The 12,233-nt window shown below is 39.9% G+C and overlaps 1 protein-coding gene and 1 pseudogene across 1 annotated transcript in view; both read left to right on the top strand.

Annotated features, from left to right (window-relative positions):
- LOC107670543 (myosin phosphatase Rho-interacting protein-like) overlaps positions 1 to 5,106 on the top strand; it is a 65,082-nt gene extending 59,976 nt beyond the window's left edge. The window contains exon 23 of the mRNA XM_016463186.1: positions 4,362 to 5,106. Coding sequence (XP_016318672.1) covers positions 4,362 to 4,433 — 72 coding nt within the window. The 3' untranslated portion in view covers positions 4,434 to 5,106. The remainder of the gene's footprint in view (positions 1 to 4,361) is intronic.
- Positions 5,107 to 6,397: 1,291 nt separating this feature from the next.
- LOC107670542 (uncharacterized) lies at positions 6,398 to 11,884 on the top strand (annotated as a pseudogene).
- Positions 11,885 to 12,233: the final 349 nt, after the last annotated feature.

Genomic DNA, 12,233 nt, shown 5'->3' with positions numbered 1-12,233 from the left:
AAGTGATTTCAAAACATTTCAGCCGGTTTATATATATCGTGTATATATTATTTATCTTGCATAAGATGCATTTGGTTGAGTCGAGCGCTTCATTGTAGTACTACGGTGATTATCTCTTCAGCGCGAGCAGGACAAACAACAATGCAGAATATTCATAACTATGACTGGGACTGTCATACACATAACAATTATAATGAGAACACTATTATAATAAAACGCTGTGAATTTTTAGAGTTTAGTTGCCGTGTTTCTGCACGTTGTTGCGTGAAGAACGCGTCCACAAAAGGAGTTCATTCAGAGCCACAGACACGTTCATGTACATTCGGAGCATTTTGTGCAGGTAGCCTATAAGTCGTAATATTAACGTTATGTTGTATAAATAACTAAGCGTATTCTATATGAGATAAATGATGAGTTAAATCCCAGCTGCTTCACTCTACTGGTCATCTTCAGCGCGAGCAGCTCAAAACAGAAATGCAGAACATTAATAACTACTGTCATATACATAACGTTATAATGAGAGCACTGCTGTAAAAAATGTGAATTTTTAGGGTTTCGCTGACGTTTAATGTTAACTATCTTTTAATCGAAACATAAAACATTATTTACCCCGTTTGTATCTGCGAGGCGTCCTTACACATTTTCCCTGTGTGTTAACGTAATTATGACTGAATGTCTGACTTGACTCTTGTTAATGTATTTTGCCCCGCCCCCAAAACATATGATTCGACTATCAGTCAACTATCGGCAAGATTCGAAAATTCAGATTCGACTATGAAAATCCTTAGTCGGGGACACCCCTAGAGTTGTGACATGCCAAAGACTAAACCCCAAGACCTTTGAGTTCTCAGTTTAGGTAAAAGCCCTTGGAAGGGAGCGAGTGCATCATTCAGACGGGTTCATGCTAGGGCTGGGCGATAAACCCTATCTTATCGAGGTCATGATAAAACGATGAAAAGCTCTCGATGTTTTTGCTGGATCTGGATCAGTGCATGTCTCTAATAACCTGCAAGAACTTCATCTCCAGAGCTGCTCTGCAGCTTTACAGCGTTTACTTTGAGGAAAACTACAGTGATGGGCGCTTTTAAACTCTGCTTCATGAAGCTGCGAAACCTTTGCGAATCGTTTGTTTCGCACCAGTGATTCGGAGCGTGTATCAAACCGCCAAAGTCACATGATTTCAGGAAATGAGGCTTCAGCGTGTCTATGGTTTTTGCCTGATCTTGGATCAGTTTTATAAATTTGCAGACATTTGTTTTAATGTCATTAATGAGACATTTGGGACAGTGGACCACAAATCCAGTCATAAGGGTAAATTTTTCGAAATTGAGATTTATACATCACCTGAAAGCTGAATAAATAATCTTTCCATTGATGTATGGTTTGTTAGGATAGGACAATATTTGGCCGAGATACAACTATTTGAAAATCTGGAATCTGAGGGTGCAAAAAATCTAAAAATTGAGAAAATCATCTTTAAAGTTGTTCAAATGAAGTTCTTAGCAATGCATATTACTAATCAAAAATTAAGTTTTTATATATTTACAGTAGGAAATTTACAAAATATCTTCATGGAACATGATCTTTACTTAATATCCTAATGATTTTTGGCATAAAAGAAAAGTCTATAATTTTGACCCATACAATGTATTGTTGGCTATTGCTACAAATATACCCCAGCGACTTCAGACTGCTTTTGTGCTCCAAAAGAGGAATGCTAGTTAGCTGAACCATCCATAGAACAAACAAATAAAAGAACACATATTATACAGACACGTCATATTTAATGGTATTAGATGGTTAATATACTTTAAATAGAACTTTTGCAGTGGGTTTGTAGAAGCTTACACAGTTCTGAGCAGCGTGAGGAGTTGTGTGCGATTCGAAATCGTGAATCGTTTTGCGAAGCAATTGGTTCAGTTGCTTCAATGCTTCTAAAAGGGTTGGTTCAGTTGCTTCAATGCTTCTAAAAGGGTTGGTTCAGTTGCTTCAATGCTTCTAAAAGGGTTGGTTCAGTTGCTTCAATGCTTCTAAAAGGGTTGGTTCAGTTGCTTCAATGCTTCTAAAAGGGTTGGTTCAGTTGCTTCAATGCTTCTAAAAGGGTTGGTTCAGTTGCTTCAATGCTTCTAAAAGGGTTGGTTCAGTTGCTTCAATGCTTCTAAAAGGGTTGGTTCAGTTGCTTCAATGCTTCTAAAAGGGTTGGTTCAGTTGCTTCAATGCTTCTAAAAGGGTTGGTTCAGTTGCTTCAATGCTTCTAAAAGGGTTGGTTCAGTTGCTTCAATGCTTCTAAAAGGGTTGGTTCAGTTGCTTCAATGCTTCTAAAAGGGTTGGTTCAGTTGCTTCAATGCTTCTAAAAGGGTTGGTTCAGTTGCTTCAATGCTTCTAAAAGGGTTGGTTCAGTTGCTTCAATGCTTCTAAAAGGGTTGGTTCAGTTGCTTCAATGCTTCTAAAAGGGTTGGTTCAGTTGCTTCAATGCTTCTAAAAGGGTTGGTTCAGTTGCTTCAATGCTTCTAAAAGGGTTGGTTCAGTTGCTTCAATGCTTCTAAAAGGGTTGGTTCAGTTGCTTCAATGCTTCTAAAAGGGTTGGTTCAGTTGCTTCAATGCTTCTAAAAGGGTTGGTTCAGTTGCTTCAATGCTTCTAAAAGGGTTGGTTCAGTTGCTTCAATGCTTCTAAAAGGGTTGGTTCAGTTGCTTCAATGCTTCTAAAAGGGTTGGTTCAGTTGCTTCAATGCTTCTAAAAGGGTTGGTTCAGTTGCTTCAATGCTTCTAAAAGGGTTGGTTCAGTTGCTTCAATGCTTCTAAAAGGGTTGGTTCAGTTGCTTCAATGCTTCTAAAAGGGTTGGTTCAGTTGCTTCAATGCTTCTAAAAGGTTTGGTTCCGTTGCTTCAGTGCTTCTACAAGGTTTGGTTCAGTTGCTTCAGTGCTTCTAAAAGGTTTGTTCCTCTAATCACGAATCACATGAAACATACTGAAACTCGAAGATCTTCACTGCGAACCACCAAAATAAAAGTTTGGTTTAACTTAATATTCTGACGGAAATATATTACTATTGTACACTAAAATGAACTTCTCAAAGCTATTATTAATTAACGAACATTATACAATCAAGATATTTACTCGATTTAATTCATACTGTTCTGTTGTGCAGCGTCTCATTTGACAAAAAATAAAAATGCAATGTTTTTTTTTGTAAATGAGTTGTTATATTTTCATTTGTTTAGCGTTTTAAAAAATGTATTAAATTGTTAGTTTTATTAATTCATATCATTACACACCATTTTTTATGATAAATTTGTATAAAATTATAAAACACAGAATCCAGAAAAAAATCAAATGGAAAAATTAATGGCTCTAGATGAAAGCAATCTTAGTTAAATTGTGAACAAACAATGTTTCATTCATTCTGAAGGTCTAACACACGTGGAAGCGTTCGACATTGTTTGATATGCAATAAAATATCGTAATGTTTTGGTCATATCGCCCAGCTCTAGTTCTTGCATTATTTTCTGCCGTTGTGCATGTGATCCTCAGCTGAATGTTCATCAGACGAGCGTCTCACGGACTCGAGGGCATTTCTACATTCATATTTCACACAGATGCACGGGTCACGGCACGTGTCTGCGGGTTTGTGTTTGTTGGTGGCTCACCTGGAACTTCTGAACACTTTTTGTTGCAGTCACTGGTTTAAATGCGATGGAAAGGCTGGGATTTTTTGTTTGGGTTTCTTATTTAAGGTCTTAAATCGGAGCAGGAAGTCTTAAACTCGTGGCATTAAATGTTGCATGCACTGCAAAAAAATGAATCTCTTCCTCGGTATGTTTGTCCTGTTTCTCAATGCAAAAATCTAATCATCCTTAAATCAAGATACATTTACTGGAGATGCAAAAGAAACTTATGAAGCCTGTGAAATTGATCCAAATTGAGTTTATGCTTAAAACAAGAACAAATAGCCGTCAATGCGGTATGAAAACTTGGCATTATTTATTTTTTGACCCCATTGACAGATTGCATTGATGTAATCAAGCTTGCTTCATTTTGATCAGTTTCACAGAAAACACCACATAATGTCATTTTGCATCTCCAGTAAATCTGTCTTGATTTAAGAAAGTGTAGATATCTGCTCTGGAAAACACAGGACATCTCTTTTTTTTTTTTTTGGTAAAATGAATTAAAACGTAATGGAGACGTGCTAAAAGCTGTATTTTCAAACTAACTTACAGTGCATTGCATGCAATAAATTACATGCATGTCCCTAGACATCTACACTTACGCTTCTTAAAGTTTGACATTGACCTTCATAAGCCGTTTGATGTACATGCTCTCGGAGATCATTTCTAATGTCTCTCTGTTTGCGTCTCCAGAGTCTGAAGGAAGGTTTGACGGCGGAGCAGAGACTTCAGCTGCTCGACAACAAGGACACGAAGGACTTCTGACACGGCCTCGCTGCATGCTAATTAAGAGTATTTTAGCCCAGTAATTAATCACTTAGAGACACACTGGTCATATATTAAACATGGTATGAAGTTTGAGTTTTATGTCTATAGTCATGCACTTCAGTTACTGTGACGTTGTTGGTTTGTTTGCATTGTCTTAATGTAAATACGTTGTTTTTAATGAAGCATCTATCATGCGTACACTAAACACGACTGTGTAAGCTACTGTTTTAGTTTGTGTGAGTGTTTCTCGACACTACAGACTGCTCGCGTGTGACGCTAGATGAGCTCGGTTTGCACATTCCCTCCGGCTCTTAATTTAAAACAGCTGCATTTAATCGAGGCTTGCATCATCACCCGCTGACCTTCTGCGGCGTCTCCGGATGCTCGAAACAAAGGAGCATTTCTGATGACCGTAAACCACACGGGAACAGACCTGGGAGGGTCGACAGAATATTAACAAGTTTATATAAGCTTGCCGTTATAATTAATGGGAGTTTTGGTGTTTTTTGAGCTGATGAAGTCTGTGGTGTCGTTCAGTGGCAGTCCTTTGTATTTATTTAAATGTTATGAATTTTTTGTCTCACATTTCCATTAGTCTATACATTATTGTAAATATACCGCAAATGTACACGAACTGAAAACAGGTTTATTAGCAATAAATATTTTTGCACCCACTTTTGCATGGATTAGTCTCATTTATTTATTTATATCGCAGGCTTTCTTAAATCAGAGTCGTGGCATTAAATGTTGCATGCATTGCTAAAAATGAGAATCTTCAGTATTTTATTTTATTTTTTTCAAATTTCAAAGTTTTCAAAAATCGATAGATTTGCTGGAGATGCAAAACGAAGGAAGTCTTGCTTTCTGACAAATTCAACTAAATAAAGTGAGTTTGAGCAAATATCCGTCAAAGGGGAATACATTTACTTTTTTTTCCGTTTGAATTAAGTTTTGCAAATTAAAGTTTTTTTGTTTGTTTGTTTGTTTTTCTGAGCCCATTGGCATATATTTGTTCGTTTTAATCATAAACTCATTTCACATTTCTCATAAACAATCATCAAACAGTCATTTTGCTTCTCCAGTAAATATATCTTGATTTAAGAATCTTTAGACGAAAATCTAGATGTTCACTGTTGCATTGCTATCAGAAGCGACAGTAAATGTTGTTTCGATATTCTAGTGATTGGAAGAAGTTTTTATTATTTATTTATTGTAAAATTAATTAAAAGTAATGGAAATCTTTTGGAAGCTGGATGCTCTTTATAATACAAGACATTTACATTTAGAGTACATATGGACATTGTGTTCCATTACATTTATTCCTTACTTGGTCTTGAAAAGGTCTTACATTTAATTTCATAAAACCTGCAGAAACCCTGTATTTAGTGTCATTTTTTTATATTATTACAAGTCATGTATTTATAAATTAAGTTATATCAAAAATAAGGCTAATTTATTACATGATGTGCTGATTTATTAATCGAATTAATTGCACATTAATTAGTTTTTTTTACATTTAAAATAAATTATTAAATAATTTATAATAAGCATTTATATTTTCAATAAAATAAAAAAAATATTTGCACTGATTTTCCAAACCAGGTAGCAGAAAACTTTTAAAATTATGCTTTCCAGACCTTGAAAATGCTTGCAATTGTTTAGTAAGTCTTAGAAGTGTACACTTGCAGTCGTGTGAGCGCTGAGCTGAGAACGCTCGGAGATGCGTCACAACGCTTTGCTTTAGATGAACATTCTGTTCCGCGCGACACACTTCAGTGGACTGACTACAAGTCCCAGAATGCAGCGCGGCGACAGCAGAGAAGCAGAGTTCAGTCCGAACCGCGCTCTTCAGACACGCGACACACGCGGCGACACCTGGAGCGCGTTCCGTTCCGGCGGCACGGAGTCTGCGATGGCTTCGTGAATGAACGCGTCGCGTCGCGTCGCTCCGGTGAGTCCGCGCTCTTTCTTCGTTTAGCTCGGCTGCTAACGGGAGCTCGCGGAGCTTCATTAATCTCTCATTAATTGCGCTGCGTAATTGGGTTCATAACGACATGCATTTGCTGGACGCGTCGGTGAGCGTTGTTTATTGTCGTCGGGATGTGCATTGCTAACACGCCGCTATGCTAACGTTAGCATAACAAACGCAGCTCAGTTAAAGCGAAGCAGGACTAAACCTGCTCTGCAGATGTTTCACACTCCTGGTGTTATCCAGACCATAATCACATATATTCTGAAGCGCAAAAGACAAAGATAAAATATTACAATTCCGGGTTCATGCGCTAATAAATCCGTTAAAGCGCTGAAACATGAATGCAGACAATAAAACAGATTGTTTTTGGCATTAATGAAGGCCTCTTCATGAGTTTTACACCAAATACAGGAATACAGACGTGATTTATAAAGTATCCCGACACCAAGCTGAAGTTCAGCAAATACCGCGGTATCCGTTGCAGTACTGCTGTGAAATACCGTGGTAAGTTACATATTAACTGTTTATATTAAAATACTATGCTGTATGAATTTAGTAATTGTTCATTACTCTGGTAAATACTGGTATTCAGTAAACAGATCGAAAAAGCACAACATTTTTAATAATGAAGTGTACTAGGCCTATATAATTTGTTTCAGTAGTGTTTATATCCTTTAATATTTTGCATTTAGAGGGTATTTCATAAAGCTACACGGCGTTCTTTTCCAAATTGGCACCATTTTTTCCTTTATAAAATAGGAAAATATTTCATATTATTTTCAATTAATAAGTTATATATGTATATATATATATCTCAAAGACTTCATTGTGGCTGATTTGTAGATTGTACCTCCAAAAATTAGGTTTTGTATTTTCATATTTCTTATTCATTTCCAGTGCTGGTCATTTTTGACCGTGAAGATCACAAGTGTGACAATAAAGACCATTTTGTCTTTTTTTTTGTTCAATCATGCTCACAACTTTTAATTAATTTATCACTATTATTATTATTATATTTATTTTTTGTTCATAGAGCAGGTGCCTCAAAAGTCAAAATACATCAGTATTAATAAAGTGGTTCAAAATTAAAATTAAGTTGTGGTGATAATTTACAGGAACATTAACATCATATTCAGCATTTTCAAATCCAATTTGAAGACCTTTTTCTATTGTTTGGCATATGACCAGCTTTTATTATCTTTTATTATTTAATTTTTCATTTTATTATTATTATTATCTGTTTTTATTTTAGCTTTTGCATTTTTGTCAACTTTATTATGTCTTATTAAATATGTATTTTTCTGTCAAAGCACATCAGTCATCTTGCAGTCAGCATTGGTTTTAATGGTGTTTAAAAATGTAATTCTTCTTCCCGAATGTGAGTCAATGGCAGCCCTATGAACGGAAAATGATGAAATTTGGCACAATTGTAGTGATGGTCATGAATAGTGATTTGACCAATTTTGGAGTCTCTAGGACCAACTCTATAGCGCCACCACCTGTTCAAAAATGCAACATTGAAATGGTTATAACTTTTGAACCCTTTGTTTCTAGAAAAATTAAACTTAGTGCACCTGATTACTCTCCTCGTGCTGATAACATTCAATAGCTTACATTAAGACTCTGCCCATTATAGTAGTGGCCATTATGAAAAGCCGCAGAGAAATGACTGAACAGTTTTTTTTAAATTCATCTTTGTTCCAAAGTTATGATGTTGTGAACTTAAGGTTGACCCGAAATTGGCTCAGTGGCTGTATCTCAGTCAAACTTTAATCAATCGAAATGAAAATTGGTGCGCTTCGTCAGAACCATGATTTAAAGGTACATGCCAAATTTGGCAACAGCACCACCTACAGGTAATTAGCTGTTTAAAATTGCTCTTTTTGCTAATTACATTTGAACAGTTAGTCAGAATCGTGGTCTTGGTGTCTATGGATTCCTTTTATCATGCTGAATCCGAGCATACCGATCCAACTAACCATCAGGCCACCATTTTGTAATTAGTCATAAATTGCAATATCTCATGAACAATATGAAAAGTTAGCACAAAAATTGGTAGAGATCATCGACAGCATGTCCCGGAGGCACCTGAGAAGTTTGAACACAGCGCCACCTAGTGTTCCAGAGATATAAGGATTTTTGCAAAAACGCTTATGTTTGAAAACATTGTCCAAATGTAACTCTCTCTGTACCAATACATTCCTTGGCTTATGCTAATTTTTGACAATGTCTCATTTTTAATTTTCCTTCATTTTGTTTGTCCGACATTTAAACGTAAATGAAAAAAAAAAGGTTTTCCGCTGCTACTCCTGTAAATTTTGTCAAATTTTGACTGAAAAAATGACTGAACGGATTTTTGATATTTGGTACCGTTCCTGAGAAATACCTTTCCGAAGTTGTCCGTGTTTTTGACTTATGCTAGTTAGCTTAGTGTGTTAATTGGTTAGCATGCTAGCCACTTGCCATTCTTTCTAATGAGCAGTTAAACGTAAACTACATTAGCATTAAGTTAGCTTAGCTTGCTAATCTGGTCAACATGCTAAGTAACGCTTAGTGTGCTCATTCTCACACTGAAAGCTCTCCTCAGCAGCCTGTTGAATGTGCACCGACTGAGTGGCGCACACTGCTAAGCCACAGACCCCGAAGCTTCCAGGATGGGGGTTAGAATCCATTGTGGCACATAACATGCAGTGCATGTATATAGAAAAACTTAGAGTTTTGTGCCTTTGAGATGCACAGTGTAGAGCTTTTGACTCTTCAGTGTGATGTGCTCTGATGAGATTGCAGTGCTTACACTTGCAGTGGTTGCTATGCTTGCTGCACCTTTGGTGCTTGGCCCTGTATCGCTGCTAGCAGCTATATTTATTTAATTTTTATTGTCAAAGCACATCGGTGAAGTTGCATTGCATTTAATGATACTATAAAAACAAAATTGACCTTCGTGTTTCTACTCTCAGTTGATATGGAAGAGCCTCCCAGCGACTCAGATGGTTTACAGCCTCAGGATCTGTCGGCCGTCTGCAGCCTCCCCAACATCTTCGATCTGACGCGCAACGCTGAGGAATGCCTTCTGAAAGCCAACCCCATCGACGCCTTGCGTGTCGTCCAGACGCCGGGCTGGTTCGTCAATCCCGGGACCAGCAATGGGATGTTGCTTCCAGAAACCGACTCTGATCCGCTGCCGCTCCCCACAGACCAGATCCAACCGGATAATACGTTTTCCAACACGACCGTCACACTCTCCTACGTGAGCCGGTCACACGTCTTCTCAGAGCATTCTCCGATTTACGACGTTCCTTCCTTGAGCAAGGCGTTTGTGCTGCATCCCGCTGCATATGATGCCGAAAAGCTGGCGAGGGATGCAGGAGATGCGGCGCTTTCGGTGGACCAACACTGTCTCCAGCCGGTGTCCGTGCCGGTTGGACTGACGGCCTGTGATCAGTTCGGCTTCATGACGCCGGCTCAGGTCGTGGAGAACGTGGCGGCGTTCTGCTACCTTCAGCAACCTCCGGATGTGCAAGATGTGGAAAACCTTGCTTTGGAAACGCTCAAATCTTTACAAGCCGATCCCAGCGAGTGCAGGTTCCCCATCAGCGTGGACGATCTCCAAAACGGAGCTGCGAATGGCCTGTGGAACGTCGGACCCTTCGAGGGAGGATTTCCGGACGAAGATGGCACGAACGCTGACGGTTTGTACCGGAATGTGAATCCAGAGCTCGTCTTTCTCATCTCTAGATCTGAGGAGCCGGTGGTTTTACCGAACGAGCCGGGAGCGGCGAGCTTTGCCATTTCGTTAAACCAAGACTTCATCAGTCCGTTGGATCCGGAGTCTCCGTCGGCGGAGCAAATAGAGGATGTTTTCGCTTTGCCGCGAACCGCGAGTTCTCCGAGTGATGGGGATGCAAAGCAAGAAGAGCAGTTTGATTCTATGATAGCGGAGACAGAATCTCCAGAAACGGGGAAAACTGACAAAACGTGCAACACCGAGTCCATGCACGTCAGCGATGCATCTGCAGAACAAACCAACACGGATGCATTCAAAACAACCAATGATTTGTCGCTTAGCGACAGTACAGTCACCACCAACAAGCTTGAGAGGAAAATACTGCCTCCGAGAGCTAGAAGAGGCATAAGAATGGGAGCCATCGTTCAAGACATCCATCCCGTGAGGTGCAAATCGAGTCGCGGTTGTAAAAGAAGATTCCAAACGAGCAAGTCCAAGAAAAATGTTCTAGAAAGGAGACGCACTGTAGCGGATGAAAAGAAGAAGAAAGAAGAAACTGATGTCAGACGATCGAGCAGACGCAAAGCCATGCTATCTACCTCATCTTCTGCGAAGGCATTTGTAAAACGCACAAAGAAAAAGTCATCTGGAAGGATAAGAAACCTTCATTCGGCACAAGTTAACCGTCAAAAACCAATTACGACAACATCTTTGAAGAAATCGGCCAAACGGAGAAAAAACAAACACAAAGTCGGCTGTGCGTCATTTTTCTCGCCACAGGAACCCGAAATCAAACTCAAATGTCTGAAATACAAAGAGGAGAAGAATATCGTGCGGGACGAGACCTTCACGCCTTGCGTGCGCATCCAGATCAAAGCCTTCCCGATCTGTACGGTCATCAGCTACCCCGAGGACAGCGTCCGGAGCAAGCAGGGAAAGCGGCGGGCGTGTGTCGGGTTTGCGTCTGGCGTGAAGCCCGCGACGCCTGGATTGCAGTACGGACGGATCTGTGAGGACGGCATGCAGCGGGATGTCCTGGTCTGCTGTCTCTGTGGACGCTCGGCCAATGCAATGGACCTCGGAGACTTGCATGGGCCATATTACCCTGAAGGTTTCAAATCGGCCTCTAAAGCGGCTCCTAATCCACAGGAAGAGGATAATAGTGACTCAGACTCGTCTTTTGGAGAGAAATGTGTTGCTTCAGGCAGCTGGACTAAGTCTTTTTGGACCAGCGATAGTGAGTTGTCCAATAGTCGTTTGTCTAAGAGACCCAGGACAGACGGCGACACCGATTGGTTCAGTCCTCCCGTGGTTCCTCTTGATGCAAACGAGCACTGGCTCCACGAGGACTGCGCGATATGGTCCGCAGGCGTCTTTCTGGTGCGGGGCAAACTGTACGGGCTGGAAAACGCGGTCAGGTTGGCCAAAGCGTCGGTAAGATTTCAGATACCCAGATCGTTTAGCGCTCCGCAGCCTGCAGTAATGACACCCAACCGTTTCTTTGGCCAAAGCGGCGGTAAGATTTCAGATACCCAGATCGTTTAGCGCTCCGCAGCCTGCAGTAATGACACCCAACCGTTTCTTTATCCAGGTCTGTTCGACGTGTCAAAGAAGGGGAGCCACGCTGGGCTGCGTTTTCAAAGGCTGTCCGAACAAATACCACTACACATGTGCGCTGCAGTCCGGTGAGTCGTCTGCATTCTGTTGCACGATACACACACACTGCATTGTGGTCCGAAACAGGCGTTTTGATGCCGATCTGCCTGGTAACAGCTGCTTTAGTGTCTGCGTTTGCTAAGCAGATGTGTTCAAACTTGTGTTCAGACACACATGGAAACAGTGTGAAACACGACACAGGCAATAAATGTGCGAATCTGTCCGTGCATGAAAGATGTGATGTAAACTAAAATATAAAATATATGCATATAATTTCTAGCAGAAAAGTGGAGTCAACCGTTGGTATTTTAGCAGTTGCATTCAGAACAGCACTGAGATTTGAGAACATTTATCTGCTCCTGTTTATTTTATGTATGTATATGTGAGCCTGCAGCACAAAAACAGTCTTAAGTCGCTGGAGTATATTTGTAGCAATAGCCAACAA

This window comes from Sinocyclocheilus anshuiensis, unplaced genomic scaffold (genome assembly GCF_001515605.1).
Source record: "Sinocyclocheilus anshuiensis isolate Anshui unplaced genomic scaffold, SAMN03320099.WGS_v1.1 scaffold989, whole genome shotgun sequence".
Classification (NCBI taxonomy): Eukaryota; Metazoa; Chordata; class Actinopteri; order Cypriniformes; family Cyprinidae; genus Sinocyclocheilus; species Sinocyclocheilus anshuiensis.
The sequence above is the reverse complement of the archived record's forward strand: the minus strand, read 5'-3'. Positions and strand labels throughout refer to the sequence as shown.